This window comes from Battus philenor, unplaced genomic scaffold (assembly GCF_028537555.1).
Source record: "Battus philenor isolate CCGP_79_NKW_IND1 unplaced genomic scaffold, ilBatPhil1.0.hap1 SCAF_3, whole genome shotgun sequence".
In the NCBI taxonomy this organism is placed as follows: Eukaryota; Metazoa; Arthropoda; class Insecta; order Lepidoptera; family Papilionidae; genus Battus; species Battus philenor.
The window spans coordinates 15023414-15043943 of NW_027181693.1; the positions used below are offsets into that span (position 1 = coordinate 15023414).

General features: G+C 33.0%; 2 protein-coding genes across 2 annotated transcripts; one reads left to right on the top strand and one right to left on the bottom strand.

The window, feature by feature from the left end:
* Window positions 1-1201: 1201 nt before the first annotated feature.
* On the bottom strand, window positions 1202-17981 carry LOC137926869 (oxysterol-binding protein-related protein 1-like). The gene is made up of 14 exons (XM_068770596.1): window positions 17690-17981; window positions 13060-13220; window positions 12088-12285; window positions 11174-11318; window positions 10946-11091; window positions 9122-9334; window positions 8039-8159; window positions 7788-7927; window positions 7334-7444; window positions 6585-6677; window positions 5572-5635; window positions 4877-5014; window positions 3853-4033; window positions 1202-1895 (listed from the first exon to the last, which is right to left on the bottom strand). Exons 1-14 carry the CDS (start codon window positions 17820-17822, stop codon window positions 1886-1888), a joined length of 1854 nt encoding a protein of 617 aa, XP_068626697.1. The 5' UTR covers window positions 17823-17981; the 3' UTR covers window positions 1202-1885.
* A 453-nt stretch (window positions 17982-18434) lies between these two features.
* On the top strand, window positions 18435-20301 carry LOC137926968 (gastrula zinc finger protein XlCGF26.1-like). The gene is made up of 2 exons (XM_068770728.1): window positions 18435-19593; window positions 19919-20301. Exons 1-2 carry the CDS (start codon window positions 18527-18529, stop codon window positions 20232-20234), a joined length of 1383 nt encoding a protein of 460 aa, XP_068626829.1. The 5' UTR covers window positions 18435-18526; the 3' UTR covers window positions 20235-20301.
* Window positions 20302-20530: the final 229 nt, after the last annotated feature.

Genomic DNA, 20530 nt, shown 5'->3' on the forward strand with positions numbered 1-20530 from the left:
TAAGATCGATTCATTTAATCACAATTTTGCACATGACACGTGTACAGATAAAATATGACAGTACTTACTAGAAATTCCCGCGCCAATGTTACGCTATCCTAATAATTAAAAGACTTTTTGGTTATCATTATTTTTCAATAAGCCTATTTTTAAGTCCTTATATTTACAATGAATTAATGTACCTAAATACACTAATATTTAATTTTAATTTTCGAAAGTGTCAAAACAAGTAAGGCACTTTTTGATAAGTCAAACCTCCACTTAAAAGCGGCATTCGACACAAAATTTTGAGATACAAAATCCCTGGCCAGCAATTTCATTACAATTCATTCGTGTTAAGAACGTAGTGCATCACTATTTACTGTTCTTAATTTAAAAGTAACCATTTGAAGTTTGACTTTTGAACGCTACGGTCGTGTCCACCGACTATTCACTACAATGATAATGCGAACGAACTATATGGAGTTATTTAAAATATGCCTGGACGAAGCCTTGTTATTTTATATATTTTTTTTACCAGAATTTTTTAACTATTTACACAGAGCTAAAAACAAAGAATGGCTTGTTATAATTAAATAGCCCCGGAAACCCGCTATTTTTTTAAAAATCTAGGACGTTCTATTTTCTATTTGAGTATTCTCCAAATTTTAGCATTTTCATGGTTTTAAAAAATACCTAAAAAAATGCATCAACCATTAAAATAACCAAAGAGATGAAACATAGTATATTAAATATCAATTATTAATTGTATTAAAATAATATCTTTTTTCAGATCTATAGACAGAAGCAAACAATAATTTCTTCTTTTAATTAATTCTGGCAGGACGGAGCCATTTGTTATACATCTAATGCCAGCGTGAACTGTACGAGAAATATTCCCAAAAAAACTGATATCGAAGAAAGGTGATATTGAGTGATCCTCAGTCCAGATTTCTGGTCTAAAGATTTTTGTTATACATAACTTCTGTAACTCTGAAAAGTCTTCAATTTCTTTTGGAATAATGTTCTCGAAGATTTGGAGAACACCTTGAAGATATTATTTAAAAAAATAAATTACATACATTTTTTTGTTTAATATATATACGTCAAAATCCTAAAGTTTTTTAATATTTCTTTACCAAGTGAATTGTCTTATGACATAGGGTGTCTATGTTATCTATTTCCTCTTTCCACATAGACGTACGTTTTCGAGAAAAAACGCTACTTAAAATTTGTAAGGGGTAAATATTTTTTTATCTGTTTTGCGAAATTAAGTGCATAAATAAATTATTATTAATTGAAATCAAAACTTAAATATATATAAATTTTAAGGATTGACATAGAACAACAATACACAACTTTTAAGTCATGAGCAGTGATCGAAATATGTGGAAAGATTTTTCAAGTTATTTTAACGTATGTCGGGACTCTATAGTTTCGGTAGGCGAAGACAGATGGCGCTAGTAGTTCCACCACAAACGTATAAAAGGGACCCCGCGCAGTAGAATCGAAATTACCAAAAAATCAATAACACGACATATATATTAATATGGATATTCCTTCTGGTTTTCGATATTTAAAATTGACAATCAGCTTCAACAATTCCGATTACTGTTCATGATAATTACATTAAAAGCATTTGCACTTTTTTCACTTCGAGTACTCTACTTCTTACTAAAATAATTTGTCAACCCTTAATATTTATTTTATAATATAATTTTAATGGAATGTTATGTTGCAAGTAAAAGTTTATCAAAAACGCTATTTGTAAAAATTCATACGAAAATAAATTAGTCATTTGATAGAAATATTGAAGCGAAATTCATTGTTTTTGTGCTTAATTGTTTAGTAAAATTAAATGCCGAATCCTTATTTGTGCTTATGGTATCGTCAGTGAATCTATTCTCTATTGGGAACTGAAACAAAACAAAATACAATTTAAAAAAAGTAATAATAAAAAGGTGTAAATCAAATTATTAAAGTAAATAAAATAATTATGAAAATTGACAGCGGATAAAAATTTATTGTTGTAAATATTTTTATTATTAAATAAAACATATGAAAATTGAAAAAACAAAACATGATAATTTCACGTTTTTTAAAAAAAAAAACTTATCAATAACATTCGAATGAATGCCATAAAATTACATCGGCCTTTAAGGTGGTTTGGTTTAAATCGTGTTTCTTTCTATAACAAATAGCCTCTTGAAGCTGAAATTTGACACAAATCATATTTTCATCTTTTAAAATATTATTAACCAAAACCGGAACAAAAAAACATGACACATTTTGAGTCAGATATGCAGATTGAAAGTTAACATAATATTTCCAAACAGTTTGGTACAAATCATGATATTTTCATGTTTTAAAAATAGTTATAAACAAAATCGAAAAAAAAAACTTGTTACACCTTATACATTTCTGGTACACAGACAGAAGATTGATTGAAATTTCACATTTTAATGTTATATGTTTTGTATCATATTTTTAAAATAATTTGGTGAACATCATGACATTTTTATGTAAATTGGTAAATATCATGATAATTTTAAAATTTATAAATAATTTGGTATATATTATAATTTCGTGAGATCTGATCGAACTTGATTTTTATATTTTGACGTAGTAACAGGCAATTTCAAATAATAAAAAAGCATACTTAATGAATTTTTTCAGTAAGTAGAATTGTAATGTTTTGTTCTATCACTAACCCATACAGTTTCTTGTGTTTGTGTTACTCTATGGGTTGAATATGCTTAGCAAATAAGCCGTTCTTGTATATGTTCCTTACGGATTGTTTATATATCTTATTCAATAAATCTTTCATATACCATCTGTCTGTACCAACAAAGAGATTCTATTAGAATGCGCAAAACGTACAACGATCTCCACGCCTGTTCTGATCAGATATGGTATATCGCTATGCAAGTTCTGATAAGAAACATTGCCACATATTCTTAAGTTCATTATATTTTTTGTTTTGTTATATACGGTGTATGTATGTATATAAATCAATCTGTGATCAAAACGTATGGTGATTTTTTTTAAATGCAAATTTTTTATTTATACTTCCAAATAAATTTCATTCAAGTAAACCCGCGGTCTGATAACTTTTGCCGACACTTTTCCCAGTCCACGAAAGAGAGGACAAAAGAACTTCTTTGATTCGGTTTTCATCTCCCCAATAAGTCTCAAAACGGCGTCCCCGCATTGGCCTTTTGAGTTTTTTGAATATCCAGAAGTCGCACGAAGCCAAATGAGGCGAATACGGTGGTTGTGCGTCGATATGAGTCGACTTTTGTAATGTTGTCATCTTGGACGAGTAAAAGTAATGACCCTCTATGCCCCAATGAGTGTCACCAGTGATGACATACAGTATAGAAACATGAATTCTTTTTTCTAGCCTCACCGGCAAAATCGAATCAGGAACGAGCACAGACGAACGGAAGTAACTGAGCCAAACGGTTTTTCATCTTGAAGGTTTTATTAGTATCTACCAAGACCACGAGAGATGCATGCCTCAGGTATATTGCTGGTAACAAACATGGGTCGTAGAACTTCGCCTTAAGGATACTAGATGTTTTTTTAGTTTCCGGAGAGCTGACCAGATGAGTTGGATTTCGTCGATTGACTTAAGTCAATTATACATCATCATTATATCAGCCGATAGACGCCCATTGCAAAGCATATGCCTCAAAACACGCCACAATGAACTGTCTTACGCTGCCCGAGTCCAGTGACATCCAGAGACCGTGAGTATATTGATCCACCTGGTTCAAGTATGCATCAAGTGGAAACAAAAGTTAAGTGTTGATGAGAGACGAGGAGTATGTGGAAAGGAAGAGAGGGGAGGGGGGGTATGCGTGTAGTAACCTGGGCGAGCCGGTGCGACGGTAGGGGCGCGCGTTGCGGTACACGTGCCCGTCTTGCGACACGAGCGTGCCCTGCGAGCTGCAGCGCGCCGACGACCAGCTGCGGCACGACCACGTCGAACCCGATGCGCGCACGCCGCCCGCCTCTTCTTCCTCTTCCCCGTTCCGCGCCGTCCTCTCATCTACACATGAATATGCTCATAACTTTAACCCTGATGGGACGAAAAACTCCTCTTAAAGAGAGAGAGGGGGGGGGGGAAATGAGCTATATAGCGCGATTGGAAATAGATATTAAAGCTTTAAAGTTTATTACTGACGAAGCGATCGATTATACATTCATTGAGCATTGAGCAGACCAGATAATGCTCAGAACAGATAGCTGCTGGAGCCTCGAGGCTGACAGTCTACCTAATTAAGGTCGCTGGAAAACGCCGAATGCAAGCGGATTACAACCGGTACTATTAGGAGATCGTTGTGGCCTATGTCCAACAGTGGATGTACTACGGCTGAAATCATGATGATAATACACCAATACCTCACTTTGCATCGTGGTTACGTTCCAAAAAAACACGACGCAAATTGAAACGCCGCAAGTGAATTAAGATTTTCTAAAGCAAACTATGTACAGATCGAAGATAGGTTCCAGGGTAACGAAAATACTAATTTTTAAAAAGAAAATTGAACTAAATAAACATTTAAAAAACAAAATAATGTAAATCTGCCAATAAATAAATTGGAATAATATTTGCCTTTTTTTTAACCAGAAACAACACGTTGAAATTTATATAAATTTATTATTCTCTTTTAAAAAAAGCATAACACGTCATTGAAACTTGATCTCTTAGTAGCCTTCACTACCTTTATAAAGGTCTTAGGCTAGGTGCCCTCTGTGTCCAACACCGTCAACCTCGGGAAACCATCAAATGCCTTTTGTGCAGCAGTTATTAAAAAAACTTCAATTAATTCAGTGAACCATTAACATTCATTAGTCTTAAGTTGTTTCATTCTTTCATTCATTCACGTACCTTCACTACAGGCTTCGCTATCGACGCTGCCTATGGGCGTGTGTCGCGTGAGGTCAGGACTGCTGCCCCACGGACTCAGGGCCCCCAGCGGGCTGGACAAACCCGCCGTCACCAGCGTGTCGTCGTCGTCTCCAGAATCTATTTAATCCATATCATTAAAAACACCTTAAAATTTATTAATACAATTAATTAGCAACAAAAAATACAGTTGCTGTGCTTGTCTGTGTTATCTTTCAGGGAGTTTATTACCCAAAATATCTCATTGCCCAAGGCATTCGCGTATATATACGCTCCGGTGATATGATACGCTAAAGATGTAAATGGGTTAGTGAAGATATAAAAAAATGTTTCACCAAAAAAAAGATTAAATTTTCAAAACTCAAATTTAGAAGGTGTAAAAGCATTTTTCTGACAAATGAGCTATCGTATTCAACCCTCAAAAGATTGTACACGTATATTTAATCAACCTGTAGATTAGAACTCAGAGGTGAGAATTAAGGCACTTTTCTTTAAGAACCTGAATAATCACCTTTTTCCCACCACTGACACATTGTCATTATACCTAAAATTTGTGCAATTTTAAAGCTATTTTGGAAAAAAAAAACATGTTTTTCATTTTATCTGATTGATTTTTAATGTTAGGTAGAAAACCTCACAATCAGCTAGTGGAAATGAAAGTATCAAACATATATTACCTTCATACACGTCAAAAAAGTTCTCCTTCGACTCGTTCTGCGAAGACTTCTTCTTTCTCTTACTCTGGAAGACATAAATATCTATTATTACATTTATGCAATCTAGTAACGTAGCAGATTAAGTCCAGCTGATTGGCAAGTAACCGTGGACAGATCTCATAGTGCAGAGAACAGCTAATTCCATGATCTGGAATGTTTCCAGCTGCTTCCCTTTGACCTCTTACGATGAAGCTTTGTTGTGTTAGATTGAACCTTGAAGCCCACTGCCACTACAACTTGGCAATCTTCTGGACTATGTCTGTTACTTTCATTCGTGTACAGATCTTCATTTCTGATTTGATCTGTCAGAGAAACTCCGTATATTGTTATGGCTTGTTGAGCGACTTAGTAATTACAATTAACATTATAAAATTATTTTTATGTAATTAGTATCGATAATTAGTCATTTCAGCTCATAGACACCCACTGCAGGAATAAGGTCTCCCCCAAAGATGTCTAGGGGGAGATATACCAAAATCGCCACTTATCGCAGTGTAATATTATGGTATGCAGAGAATGTTGCTGCCCATTTAGAAACTTGTTTGTAAGCAGTAGCAATCCTATTAACGATTGAAATTCACAAAGTGTGAAAGCAATCCTATATAACTAATGCATAAAGTGTGAATTACATATGATTGTATTCCGGGAATCAAACCCACAACCTATGATAACAAGGCTTAGTCCTCACTGCTGAGCTAACACTGTTCGTCAATAAATTATTATATCAATTACACTGTACAGATACCATAATAAAACACTGAATTTTCTATTTTTGTTAATTTTAAAATAGAAATAATGTGAATTTTTACACAAACCAAGCGCAGTTTTAAATTACTAAGTATTTTATGTCAAGAGGAATTTATTTCAACAAGAGATAGGATTATTGAAGTAATTTGATTTAAAGGGAAATAGTTTTGAAATCTCTAGTATAGAGGGGCTATGTGTGTCACAGATAAAAAATATACTTGTTTAACCTTTGTCATTTCTTCTGCCACGGACATCTCCAATGCGTGATGGGTCCGAGCCAGAGCTGCCAGTGCCTCTTCCAGGACTCTGTTTCGCTCCCTCTGTGGTCAAATGATTATTACCAATGATGGTAGTTATAATAAATCAAGGAAAAAATACTTTCGCATTTTATATGAAAATTTGAAACTTTTTTTTTATTTTATTTATGCCATCTTGTATGTTTTGCCATCTTGTACGTGTTTATATGATACCACTGCTCTCGAAATTTCGGGACTTTAGAGCAAAAAAATCGCGACAAGTAGATTAAACAGTTCTCTCTTGGTGTTAACTTGACACTGCGTAAAGTATTCTGAAGAAACCGAAATGAGTGGAGAAAACCTGACCAGATCTATATGATCGACGTTTTATTATCTTTCAGCCTGATTTTCTTAATTTTTGTCAAGTAGTTGTAACTGATCTATAGCTATCATGATGTAAGACCACATATTTATCATTTATTAAAACCAGCTAGGTACAAGTATTACAGCCAAGGAGATTTTATTACAATTTTATATATACTATTTGCAAAAACACTTTTTCTACAACCTAATAACACATTAAAATTATTGTTTCCTTTTACAATAAAACTATTTTGTCTTAGCTGTTGCACTAACCATATCGTAGATTTTACAAACATACACATATTAATATATATGTAATTTTTATAGTCTGTAAATGAATATTTTATTTAGTCTGTGGTTCAAAAAGTTGATGTTACCTCTCTGGCCAGTCGTGCTTGGTCTCGGTCACGCGCCTGCGCCACTAGCGCCGCGCAGTGACGTAACGCATTCAGAGCCTCCTCCCCCGTACCACATGCGTGCTGGAAACGCTGCGACAAATAAACTTTTTTTTAATCGCGAACCAGCGAGAATAACAGGCTTTTTGCCAAGTAAAAAAACTCGACAGTACTAGTAATTTTCCAAAGTTTATTATTGTTTGGGAACCACGACTAAAAGTATAGCATATACTATAAAGAAGATTATAGAAATTATATTATTCATGCATATAAATAAAAGTACAAAATATGAGTTTTTTTTTTAGATAATTCTTTAAATTTTTGTGAGTTATTGGTGACAGTAATTTAGAGTAGATATGGTGTGTAAAATAGCACAAAAATGGAACGGAATATTTATCGAGTGTCAAAAATAGCCCCAGAATTATTAATATCTTACCATATAGGCGGAGTGATGAAGGGAGTTCCCCACGTGAACACTGTTGTCCAGGGCCGCCACGATGGCGCCACACTCGCGGAGCTGATTGGTTAGGAGCGCCATATTATTGCTCGCAGCTGTTAGAGCATCTTGCATGGAACCTGTCGAAAGTTATTTTTGGATCAACGATAAACAGATGGCTGCTGATGCGTCAAGGTTCTGTAGTGGAGACCAAGAAACGGCCTTTGCTGAAGGCTGAAGTAGCTTGATACCTAGTGGTTTGCAGTCGTCGTCCAGGTCCTCGGTGGCCTCCTTCGCAGTGTCAGGACCAGCGCCTGCCCATAAATAGTGGCCCGAGTAGGCGATGTGCTCGTTCAGAGCCGTTATCCACGACTGAAAGTTAATTATTAATTTTTAACCGCGTCTCTTAGAAATAATTTTGAATACATTAATGAATATAATCATTTTATATATATATATATATATATTTATATATAAAAAATTATAAATTACAACATAGTAATACAAAGGCAATAATTTGCGATCGCAGGTCGCGGGTTCGATTGCCATAATACAGTCTAATATATAAAAAACACTTTTTGTATCAATTATATAGGATTGCCACTGCTAACAAACAAGTTTCTAAAGAATTGACAACAGCGATCGCCAATCCACCTGCCAGGCGATTAAGATATCTATACTATTCGCTGAAACGACGGCAACGAAATTATTATTAAACATTAACTCCTGATTCCTACTGTTGAGGATATTTAGTTTTTAAAATAGTACAGAAGGATGCCAGAGATTCAAGGGAGACTCCATGCCACCATGGAGGTTGGATACCACTAATGTGGTTGCAAAAGTAAAGAGGCGTCGTCAAATCTGCTTTCGATAGCGAAGAACAATTTTAATTCTTCGCTCAACAACTCAAAAGCTCAACAACTGTTACTTGTAAAGAAATGGATATAACATTTTCGATACAACGTGTTGAGACATGCAAAGCGACGCTTTTGTACACTCCTGCTTATTCGGATGTGAAAATAGACGAAATTTTGACTTTAATTTTCGGTTTATGGTTGAAATGTATTATATATATTTGATATGCATTGGGTCCATGGAAACAAGATAAATTTTAAAATCGGTTTATGATAAAAGTCTGGGAACCTTTGACGAATGAAGGCACAGACTTTTGTGTGCGGGCCATTAAATAACAATTCGTGGTTGGAAGTTTTATTATTTATTATTTTAGTTTCATTATTTTATTTTTTAATTTGAGTACTCATGGTAGATTTTTGGACCCTCATAGTCAAAAAACAAAACTATAATTAGGTTATTATCTCAATTGAGCATATTACCTGTCTGCAAGCCAGGGTGTTGGGCTCAGAGCTGTCCACAGCCAGACGGTGGCTGTCACCATCGCTGAAGGACAGTAGGATTAAGGCCGGTTCGCTAGCCGGAGCATTCAGCTGCGCGCCGTCCAGATACTTCTTGGTCCGTCCCCGGCTCCCCCCACGAGCCGCCTCTGCCCTAGACCCGTAGTATATAAGCACGCCACGTTGTAACACCGCCTAATGGAAATAACTAATTTTTATTTGAACATGCTCTAATAGCATATCTGTATTTAACAAAATAAAAAAGTATAAAAAATTCGTTTAATAAAATATAAGTCTTGCATGGTGACGTATGAAGAAAATTCCTATAAAATTAATTGTTTGAAGATGAAGATCTTTGACCAATGTGAGTTGCCGGTGATGACATAGGGATCCGAGATGTGGTCACATACGACGGTCCTCATAAGAAGACTTAATGTCACCAACAGAGCAATGGAGGGCTGTACTTAGTTTCACAATGAGATCGAATGATAAATAAAATATCCGCAGAAAAACCGAGATCACCGATGTGATTCGAGGAATTGCTCGTTTCACCGTCACTTGAAACGAGCAATTCCTCGAGAATTGCTCGTTTCAAGTGACGGTGGGCGGGGCACATCGATGGTGCGACCAATGACCGTTGAGGTCGAATGGTTCTTGAAAGTCGAATACTAGCGGACGGACGACATAATAAAGATCGCGGGAAGTCACCGAATGCAGCTGTGGTAGACCAGCAGTAGAAGAGGATCACAGCTGATGGGTTTTATTCCCCATATATAATCTCAAATAATAATCATTTCGTGTATTAATTATACAGAATTGCCACTGTTCAAAAATAAGTTTTCACAAGATAGACAGTGTTCTTTGCGTACCATAATACCAGCGATCGCCAACCCGCCTGCCAAACGTGTAGATGATTGTATATCCCGTCATAGATATATTTGGGGGAGGCCTAAATTCTGAAACCACTTTTAGGTTTTATTTAATAAATATATGTTTTCAAGCGCAACGTGGAATGTCCATTCACAAGGTGGAAACTCTTTTTTAAGATAGGGAGTACATCGGTGGACGTTCTAGGGCTGAAGTGATGCATTGCAGCGTCGAGATGGATACGGTCTTGGCCCAGCTCTTCACGGGTCACAGGGGGTTCTCTGAGTACCTTCACAGGTTCAAGCTCAAGAAGGACCCCTCGTGCTTCTGTGAACCGGGCGTGGGCAAGATCGTGGTCCACCTTGTGACCCACTGTCCGGCGTTCGGAAGACTGCGCGCAGATTCCGAATGCCGGATGGGCAAAAAGATAGAGGAAAGGAGTATCTCGGCCATCATGCAAGACGAAGGGGAGAGAGAATGCTTCCTCAGCTACTGCAGGAAGATAGTGATAAATGCAATAGGTAAAAATAAAACGAACACTAAAATATAGAAATAAAAGAATTATAGTAGTACCAAAAATAGTGCAATAAACAGTATAATATAAGATGATAATTATAAAGAAAATACGTGTTAAATATTTGAACAATAAATGTAATGTTGCAAAATAAAATAGTAAGGAAACCTAGAATGTAGCGGTTGAGGATGGATGTATGGCTAATGGAATAAAAGAGAAAGACTGGGAAATTTATAGAATGAAAGAAACAGTACGACAGATAAGATGATACATGAAAGAGAAGAATGATAATAATAAAAAATATGAATAAATTACTAGAAATAAAAAGTCCCTGTCCCACACGAGATAGGGGAACGAGAGGTCGCCAACAGCAGGGCACATATTATAAAAAAAAATTATACATTATTATAGATAAAGCTACTAACCCAAACAGGTCTCCAGCCGAGAAAACGTGACTTCTTGAGCAGGGGTCCCTCGAACCTGGCCGCGGTCCTCTGTAGCTTCTGCACCGGCCTCACGCTCAGCACTTCCCGCATCTCATTGTCCTTTGCTAGATCTATCGCTAACTGACCTGTTCGGGAAACATGATCATAATATTTTGGAGGCCCGGAAAGTAATGTCGCGTTCTTGCATGCATGAAAAATAATCATTACCATTTTGGTTTCTGAGAGACGTGTCGATGCCGTTCTGCAGCAGTAGGACAGCGACTCTTGCGTGACCACGGTACGCGGCGCAGTGTAAACAAGTGTTGCCTTGAGAATCCACGCAGTTTATATTGGGCGGACTCGAACCACTTAGCTGCAAAGATATAAACATTTAAAAAAAAGTATGTTTCACAAGTCTACAAAAAGCTTTTAATCCTATTTTGAATCACCCTGTATAAATTGATCACTTTGAAATATGTCACACAAATCTATTACTTTACCAAATATATACAAAATTTTGAACTTCTTGCAGTAATTAATTAATATTAATATGTAGTAATCTGAATCTTGTAAAAGTTTTTTTCTTATTGTATTACAATAATATTTTTCATGCCTTCAAAGCCTACAACCAATTTCCCAGGTTTTTTCAGAATGTTTAAAGTTCAAACGGTGCTGATAGATGGCGCTGGTAGTCGATTGTCTTGCTCTATCGGTTGTCGCAGGTAGTCGTAAAAAAGGGCACCGTTCGTTTTAGTCGTGAATATATATATATACACACAGACACACACACGCATATATATATATATATATATATATACACACACACACACATATACATGTACATATGTACTAAAAATCGGCTTAACTAAACCATAAAGCAATAGGAATAAGCAAGATTAAATAGATAATATCAACAACAATTTTTATTTCAAACAGAAAGAAGAATTCTGAAATCTAACTGCTTTCTTTAAAGTCTTCATTTAAAGTCAAAATACTGGGGATTAATTTCTCGTTATAAAAAATAGTACATATATGTTACACTACACACCAATGTTGTCATGGCGAATATTTATGACGTCACAAAAGGGTTGACTCAGATATAACACTCCCGATCTAGAATTAAATATAAAAAAAAACTTTACCAATGCTTGAATATCATCGACACGTCCTTCTTTAGCAGCTGTTAGTAACTTTCGCTCCCTATCCAGCCTCTCCGCCTTCTGCGCAGCCTCCAGCAACCTCTGGACATCACGAGTCTTGCATACATCAGAGGCAGTCCGACCCTCACCATTCATAATATTTACATCTGCTTTATAGTTTAACAGAAGAATGACTAGCTCCTGAAACATTCAAATATGCTTACATAACTCCAATAGATACTTTTTTTCATCGAATCTTAAATTTTTTAAGAAAGAAAATTATGACAATTCATATAACATAGATATGTATGTAATAATCTTATCTAAGTGTAATAAATAAAGGACTTATTTCAACTGGTAATTGTGAACACAGTTTTTTAAGTTTTTGATCCGTTCAGTCTTGTATCTATGCATTAATCATTTGTATGTATTAAGGTGATGTAGTTAATACTATATAAAAATAATTCAACGACAATATACATGAAAAGTTTATATTTCTATAAGTGTATGAAAAATAATAATGTCGAAATAAAGATTAAAAAAATATTCATAAATAATAACATTACAATTCGACGTACTAATAAATAGGACTGAGCTAAGTGAGCGTTGTCTTTCTTGCCCAGTACTTCGTCAGCGTGATGCCTATATGGTAACATTAATTTAATATCAATAATACGATGCGCTTACAATGTGCAGCAACTTTAAAACTTATGTTACATGTCATTACAACAGATATGTAAATAAAAATTTAAATGTTGTTAATAAAATTAATCGTATATGATTAATTTTGAGTTCAGAAGTTTATATTGATTTTTTTGTTTAAATCAAAACTTATTAATCGAGATAAAAGTAGTTCGGACGTGCCAAATCATGTGCCGGGCAATAAACTCCTTGCGAGGTGGCGAGCGACTCAAAATTACATTACAAATTGAGTAGTATTAGAATTTTCCTCAAAGGCCAAAATTAAGAAAGTACCTCATTTCCAATAAACGAAGCCTTGTGCAGTGCCGTGTCTCCATTTTCATTAACTTCATCCACGCTCACCCCCGCCTCCAACAGCACCTCCACAACATCCTTGTGCGCAAAATACGTGGCTAAATGAAGCGGTGTCCATCCTAAATTAGTTTTGTTTTTACCTAAAACCAATGTGATATATTACAAAATTTATTTTTAGAGATGTTCACCCGCAGGATGATTAAATGAACTTGATAAGAGATTTTGAAAACGCTATAGGCAATGAAATTCTTAACGATTTTATTTGAAATATAGGAGTTGCATTTGTCCAGCAGTAGACGTCATGCAGCTGACTTGATGATAAGGTTGTCCGGTAAATATCACCTCAAGTAATAAGACAGCCTCTTGTACCTCTATATCAATTGCTTTTTTTATTTTAGTTATTATCTATGGTTTGCAAAAAAGTGTAAATAAATGGACCGTTTATTTTCAAAGTGGTGTAAGTTCTTTCTTGAGAAAAATGAGCTATCATATAATTCATGCTTTATTTAATGTAATTTTTTTGTATATAACTAGTCCGTGATTAATTTCTCAAAAAAATCCCATGGTTTGTACAACTTAAAATCGGTCGGTAAATGAAATTGTATAATCATCGACTATGAAAGTGGTGTAAATCCAATTGACATAGGTAGGTGACATAGCAGATTGATGCTGATCAGTGATTTGTTATTTTTCATTTGTTTAGGTTAGTTACTCTATTTTTTTGTTACAATGGCTAACTTCTTATTAACATCAGATAGTGATATAGGTAAGAATTAAATTAAATTAAAGAAGAACGGCTGAATTTCATTTAAAAAAAATCTCCAAAATGCAATTAAAAAACAGATAAAAAAATGCTAATGGGGAACAGGTCAATTGGTTGCAAATATGTTGGTCAAAGTTCCTCAAAAGTGCAACATATACCATTTTTTATAAAACAACAATGACGGATGCAGAATTTAAAATTATCAATTTATTACCTCTATGTACTGGAAGACCGTTAAAATTTAAAAAAATCGCCCTGGTGCCTTTGTACCAAAATGCCAGAACTATTACGAACGAAAAATATAAAGACATGAAGCAGCTACTAACCTATATACCTCTGGTGCATTATGCTTATTTTGAAACACTACCATATGTAGAGAATAAGTAAATTCTTGTAATCAGTAACTTGCAAATAATTGGCGTCTAAAATAAAATTTTATGTGTTGTTGTCCGAATTTGTAAACAAAATTATATTAAAATGAAGTATATTTTAAGCGATAATTGATTTTTCAAAATTGAAATTAAACGATTTTTACAATTGTCTAATTTTGAAAGTGGTGTTAATATGAATCACACACACGGGTTTACTATTAATTCAAAGTCTAATATTACTAGCATTCAAAAATTTCCTTTTTTTTTTCAAAGCTATGTAATAAATAGAAACAAGTCGACAATATAAACTAAAAAATGGTAAGGCCGTTTATTGCTTTTGATAAATTTAAAACTTAAGACAAACCATTCATTAAGTCTATATTTTTTGTCCTATATGACACCTGTTTTAAGAGACCTTTCACACCTCTCATTCACCCCTACAACAGTAAAGCTGACTTTTTATACAATCGTTAATTTTTGTTGAATATTATTATTATCATGCACCTCTGTCATCCTTTTTAATATCTTCTATTCATTTCTCTTTTTTTCCCTTCACAATATCTTGCGTTACTTTTTTTCCTTTTTTTTCATACATCGCCTCACTTCCATCATCTTATTTATATCTTCTTTTATTTTTGCTTTTCACATCTACTTGCCTAATTTAACTCTAAATCTTTATCTTATTTGTTTTCATTTATTTTTAGGCAACTTTTAAAATTATACCCTTTACTGTTTCTTTTTAATTTTTTCAATCAGACCCTTTATTTGTTGGCTCTTTTCATAGGTCATATAACCTTCCTACAGAAGCCTGGGAAAGTTTGGCGACTTTCCTTATTACTCACTGGTAAGCTGATGATATATAATAAATATTGCGTGAACTGGTTTCATAGAAGTATTAGTTTGAAGTTTAATAAATTTTAAGACTCAATTTCATTATGACACATACAACAGTGGCTTGTAGTGTGCGAAAGTGAACATTTTATGATGCTTGCTACCTTTGGATATAAATATGAAATTTTTAACTAACTCAAACTGTAACCAATGTAACTTAATTAAATTCAATGTAACTTCAAGTGGCCTAATCACACGAGGCGACAACCTTTGAAGAGAAGAATCGTCTCTTAAACTTAACAAAAAAGGCAATTTAGGATGCAGAGAATAGAGGAAAAATAGTTGAATATACCACACATGGTACTAAACACATATATACATATATCAATATATTTTTATTTTTGTTTCGTCAGTCCTTATTGATGACAATAAGAAATATTAAAAATATAAAGTCATTATGTGAAACTCTGGTGTATTTACGAAATCTTGAGGTTTGATTGTGTGAGTGACAAATAACATCACTAGCTTATGCACAAGTTTATGTAAATTTATCTATACATAATAATTAAACTAATTCATTGAAGATGTCTTTGAATCTCTATACATTCAAAATAAATCAATTCATTGTATATCTTAAATCAACTCTGCCAATCTATTCATAGTGAAACCAGTTTAGCAATCAATTACATTTTTATTACCTAATTATGCTTATTATCATCAAGTAATAATCATTGCACAACAGAAAATATTTTAACTGTCATCTAACCAAATAAATTGCATAAGTTACTTATGCAAATTGAATTAACAAACTTGTTTTAGAAACAAGTTACCTTAAAATATATTTGTTTGCTTAGGCATTCAATAGCCGAGTTAAACTGTGCTGTATGTCATAAAAGTAAGGTATAATTTGGTGTGCAGTTAGCAACTTATGTGTTACATGAGATTTAAATACCCTTATGGATATAGACTTGATACTCAAGAGTAGCTGAGTCACTGCCAAAGGGTATTAGATTACATTTTTATAACAAGTAATGTTATACTGAGCTCTTATGTTTATTAATCTATTTATATAATTATGTTTGAGAATATATTGATCATTGTAACTTGTCTCACAAATCAACAGGTAGCCTGAATTTATTTAAAATTATTGCCATGAAAATAATAATTATTTATTGATTTGTCATAATTTATTGATGATATGATTTAAACCTTTTTTATTACAATTAAGTCATTCTTCTATAAAGGGCAAACAAAAATTCACATTTTTATGGCATGTTTTAGTAAAACTAATTTTAGATTTTATGGCTGTACTGTAAATGAATAAAATGCAGACTAAAAAATATTTCATTGTACTAGTCTGCCTTTTGTAGATTCATATAAAGCCTTAAAATTCAAAGTTACATATAACATAGTAATGTATTATTACATAATAAATACATGTACAAATATATTATGTCTACCTATGCATTGTTAATATAAATATATATGATGTATTAGCAGGCATACAAAAAGTAAATTTATACTAATGTCCACCTCATATATTACACACTGATAATACTAATAACCATTGATTAAATTGAGGCAATAAAAAATAACCAGGTTATGATTGACTCATTTCAGTTTGTTACTTTAAACAATGTTTTTATAAACATTGTGAACACAGGTAATGAATTCCATTATATCAGTTAATAGTTTGGATAAAACAACAGATATAATAAATGATTATAGAAAACGTTTTTGTAACAATAAAATCTTAGGTAGCGAATTGATAAGCAAGGCAAATTATAATACCTGCTTGGATCAGTTAACTGTCAGACTACATAAGACATATGATCATGGAAATTACTTCAGTGGATCTATTGTCATTTCTGTATATGTCATTGTAGACATCTTCATGTGTCTTTATTTAAAAATAACTTTAAGAAAATATATGTTTGGTTATCCAATATCTAGCTCTAATTTCATTCATCTATTGATCACCTCATTTTTGTTTAAATTTCATAGACAAATCCCCAGTATAGCCTTCTTCTTTCCCCATTAAGCAACTGTGCACTTGTTAATAAAGCTCAGAGTGAGGGACCAAATTTCTGTGCAATAAATCATCATTGTTGATACAAATAAGTTGTATACTTTTGTCTTAAGGCACTGAGGTATATTGGGTCAAGTTTTAACTCATCATACTATCAACATACATACATACATATATATATATAAATATATATATGTATACATACATATATATATATATATATAAATATATGTATATATGTGTGTGTGTGTGTGTGTAGAATGATCTTATTCATACTAAAAATTATAATATTGCATAATGAGTATAACAATATTTAAATGGAACATTGTAAGCATTTGTATATTGGATATTGGGAATACTTAAAATGATCAGTTTAAAAAGTGTTATATAAACATTTTTATTTCTGATAGCCATTGAAACTATATTTATACAAATGAACACAAGAATATATTTTTTTGATTATTTTTAACATGTTTATGAGGAATCTCTTTTTATTTGTAATTAATTGAATAAACCCATAACTGAAATGTCTGTATATATAATAACTTATTGTATTTTATATAAATAGTAATTAATGTCTTAATTATTCGTAATAAATAAAAGTTAGAACCATACCTTTGCAGTTAATATCTAATGTTAATTTTTTCTCTTTTTTCGCATCGAGTAATGCTTTAACAACTGCCGTTTCTCCATGCCTTGCTGAATATAACAGCGATTCCTCAGCTTCATTTCCCGTATTTGAAGTCATAATAATTCTTATTCATAAATATTTATGTCCGCTTAGTGTCTCTTGGGGTTGTTTCCCTAAAATAACTATATTTTTGTATTCAATTAGCCGAGGTTGTTAGAATATACGATTTAAATAAGAAGTAACATAGAACGGATTATACACAAACACTCAAGGCGACAAAACTATTTCAAAATGTGTAATTTTAATATTGTACAAAATAAATATTACTCCCTGACACTTAACTCGGTGTTTCCATATACGAAGGTCACCCAAACCCAGATTGTTATGGACAGGAATATATACAACGTTAAAAGAAAAGCCATAAAAGTTGATATATTATAAAAAAATAGCTCCTGTATTAGACCTCCTTTTTATTGTATTTCCAATAAATAACAATTACAAAACGCTTTAGGAGGATCGACGAAAATTAATAAAATGCTTTTTCATTAGAAGTTATTGTAAATTAATTTACCATTTTAATACCATTTTCGATAATCTTATTTTAATTTAAAATTGAGTTTAGTAGCTTCTGTCTTTTTAGCTTAATAAAATCTAACTATAAAATATCTGTAGAAATCTGACAGGTAAACAAGAACAGCTGGTATAACAATAAACATTATACTTGTTCACAACAAACTCTACTGACAGTAAATTTTATTTCCTTGTTTGCATACAATAATATATTTATAAAAAGATCTTACTTTTGTACCAAAATATTACAAATGGAGGAAAACATTAGAAACTGTTGTAGAATATGTTTAGATGTAGATTCGAAACATGTTTCTGTTACGGACGATCCCACAGTGCTTGTACATATAAAATCATGTCTGCCTATTAACATTTCATTTAATGATGACCTCACGAAGGATATATGTGTGAACTGCGTGTCACAGTTGTGCGAATTCTATAATTTTCAACAGAACGCAAGATGTTCTCAAGATTGGTTAGAATCCTCTTTGCAGGAAAAAGTGAAGAAATCGTTAGAGACCAAAACATACATACAACCTTTACCTGACTCAGAATATAACTCCGATTCGCTTTTAGAGTTCTTAAATAACACAGCTAACATAGAAGAATATTTAAATAACTTAGGAAAAGAAGACATCCCTTCAATAGTCAACATGCTGGACAAGACAACGGAACATAGTGTAGAAATTGCTAAAACAAATATTAAAGCTAATAAACAAACCAGTCCAAAGAAAAGAGATTCGCCAAAATCAAAAAAATGCATCAAAATGGACATTGATGTTTTAGACTCTGATTTTGAAATTGTCAAAGAATTACTTTTTAAAGAAACAGAACCAAAAAATAAAGCAAGTAGTTTAAAAAATACAGAGAAAACAACATGTTTTGCATGTAAATCTAAATTTGATAATATCCAAAGATTATCACAACACTTAATTGTCTGTGACATTGCTTTGAGAACATGCATACATTGCAACTTATTGTTTGACTCTAAGAAGAAAATGAAGGAACATTCATTAAGTCATGGTATACTTACCCATATGAGCTGCAGCTGTGGTAAACAGTTCACTACAAAAGAATTACTTCTGCAACATTACAATAACTGCCATGTGGACCAATCAATCACTATGGGATTCATTCACCGTTGTAAACAATGTGGTATGACATTCAAAGATAGGTTGCAACTGTACAAGCATGCAAAAGATCATTTAATTAAGTCTGCAGAAAGAGTTTGTGATATCTGTGGACACACATTTATCGGCAGTGATGCATTAACCAAACATAAGAAGGAGGAACATGAAAAATCAGATAATTTATTATATAGGTAAGAAGACTATTTGATTATTAAGTTTTTATTACTTAAAATCTAGCTACATACAAAAATAATGCCTACATTAGTTTGTGAGAAAGGCTAGGCTCAATGTCTCTATACATTCCCTATAATATATACAGGTTAAATTATTTTAGGTGTAAAAGCTTTAGAATTCCTTGCTGTCAATTAAGCCATATATTCATCTCCTTAGTTAAGTTTTTTCACATATAAACATCCTTTCTATTTCTGCATTAATTATACTTTATCTTTTATATTCCATTCGAGTAAGAACCAAAGCTAGATTTTCTTTTTTAAAAATCATCTGTCTCCTTTTTAGGTGTAAGATCTGCAATGAAACCTCACCAAGTCATAAAGAGATGTATATGCATGTACAAAAGCACACAACAAAACAAGTGCTAATTCGCCACCTTTGTGAATCATGTGGCCGCAGCTTTGCTTCAAAAGCAACTCTTCTACGTCATTCCGTTTTACACACGCAACCTAAAGAGCAACAATGCTCATTTTGTTGTAAAAAGTTCAAAGATGCTAAAAGCAGAGTTGAACATCTCTCCGAGCACAGAGAGGTTGTGATGTGTGATAAGTGTGGCCAAAAACTCAACAAGTACAAATTGGATTCTCATACCTGTGTATAAAAACAATAGCTGTTTGTAAGGATGTGATTTAATACAGGAATAATAAAAGATATACCCACCATATAATAACAGTGTAATATTTATATATAATAAAGTTTACAATCATTAAGATTAAATAAAGTATTTTTATTGATCACAAATCCGAAATTATTTCACAAAACACAACTAGAAGCATTAAAAATACACATATTTAGAATTTGTATAACACATTAACAAAATAAAACATAATTTCGTGAAAAATTGGCGCCAAATGTCATTACTTACTAAAGATAAGCATTTAAAATGGTTATATAAAT